The sequence below is a fragment of the Geospiza fortis genome, unplaced genomic scaffold (genome assembly GCF_000277835.1).
Source record: "Geospiza fortis unplaced genomic scaffold, GeoFor_1.0 scaffold23, whole genome shotgun sequence".
NCBI lineage: Eukaryota > Metazoa > Chordata > Aves > Passeriformes > Thraupidae > Geospiza > Geospiza fortis.
In genome coordinates, this window is record NW_005054303.1 from 12,177,836 (window position 1) to 12,179,479 (window position 1,644).

The following is a 1,644-nucleotide window of genomic DNA, read 5'->3' on the forward strand; positions in this document are numbered from 1 at the left end:
GACAGCACTTATAAAAATGAACCAGGTATTCTGTAAGTCACTTTAGCTGTGTGAAATGTCCAAAAAGTCTTTAAAGGACAGCAATTAGCAGGTGGCTCTGGTAAGGTTTCATACCTGGAATTATCATGGATGGTTTTTAACTGAAGACATTCCCAACAGGTAACTTCCCTTTGAGTGAATAGCTTGGAAGTTTGCTAGCAAAGTTGCATTTAAACACACTTCGAGGATGCACAAAATTCCATTCTGATGTAAAATGTTGCAGTTCATATTTATGTTTTTTATTCAAATCTTGACTTTTATCCTCACCTTTAGGTGACTGAGCCACAGGAGGTGGAACATGGCTGGACAAATATCAGAGGCTGATCAGATCAAGCAGGTGAGATGCTGCATTTGGGAGGGAAGGGTCTGAAAGTCTTGTGCTGCTCTGTCACCACAGGGAGTGGAAGGTGTAGTGCATGGGGAAGGACAGAAACTCTGAGTTAACCAAAATTTCAACAGATGACCATTGACAAACAGCATGTTTTGTGTATGAGCAGCTTTTGGTGCTGAAATTATCTTACTAAGAGTAAATTTTTCTAGGGACTTGCCCTTCAGATTTTCTTATATCATGCAGCTGTATGTAAGTAAAATAAACACTGATTTTTAATTTTTTTAAAATATTCATTGTCCAATTTTTATTTACAGTTCAAGGAGTTTCTTGGCACATACAATAAACTTACAGAAAACTGCTTTGTGGATTGCATAAAGGATTTCACTAGCAGAGATGTGAAACCAGAAGAGGTACGTGATGGCTTCTAGTGACCCTTTGGTAGAATTGCTGTGCAGCATTCCAATTTCAGAAACAACTTAGAGAGTTTTGATCTTTAAACCAAGATACAAAGCCAGGCAGTGGAGTGTGGGTGTCTGGCATGTTGCTTTCAAGTGAGTGTCCTGTTCCAGACCAGCTTGGACAGGGCTTGGAGCAGCCAGGGACAGTGGAATGTGTCCCTGCCCATAGCAGGGGCTGGAACTGGATGCTCTTTAGGGTTCCTTCCACCAAAACCACTCTAGAAGTGGTTGTCACACACAGAATCTGCCCAGTCCCCACTGAATATTTGCTGCTCACTGCAGTTCTGTGTGTTTCATTCCCTGAGCTGTCAGTGGAGGTTCTTGTGCCTTAACTTCTCATGGATGGTGACTCCATGGACACGGAAGCTGCCCACCTACAGCCTGCATCTCATTCTTTGAGGAATCCTGCGGAAATATTTGTTTACCTGCCCACGTTCCTGCCTTGTAGTGAGTCATGGGAACACAGCTCTGGCTGTTCAATCCACTTCCCTGCACTGCAGGGAGCTCCCTCATGCTGTCATTTGCAGAAAGATTAAGCTCTCCATAAGATTAGTTGCATGGTTTTGCTTCTCCTTGCATGTTGAGAGGCTGTTTCAGAGCCTAATTTTGTTGGTTAAAAATCTAATAACCTTTGCTTGACTCTGCTGGCAGGAAAAAAAAGCCTAAAATTTTAAACTAACCATTGTTTTTGAGCCTTTTCTGCTTCCTTGGAGTTCAACTCCTCACTGCAGGCAAAACTCATGTGTCCTTCCAGCTTTGGTTCTGCTGCCCTGAACAGAGCTCTCTTAGCTTCCCAAGACAGATTTCTTCTTTCCC

The 1,644-nt window shown here is 42.7% G+C and overlaps 1 protein-coding gene across 1 annotated transcript in view; it reads left to right on the forward strand.

Annotated features, from left to right (window-relative positions):
• The first annotated feature begins 312 nt into the window (after nucleotides 1–312).
• TIMM9 (translocase of inner mitochondrial membrane 9) overlaps nucleotides 313–1,644 on the forward strand; it is a 3,186-nt gene continuing 1,854 nt past the window's right edge. The window contains exons 1-2 of the mRNA XM_031066287.1: nucleotides 313–376; nucleotides 685–780. Coding sequence (XP_030922147.1) covers nucleotides 338–376; nucleotides 685–780 — 135 coding nt within the window. The 5' untranslated portion in view covers nucleotides 313–337. The remainder of the gene's footprint in view (nucleotides 377–684; nucleotides 781–1,644) is intronic.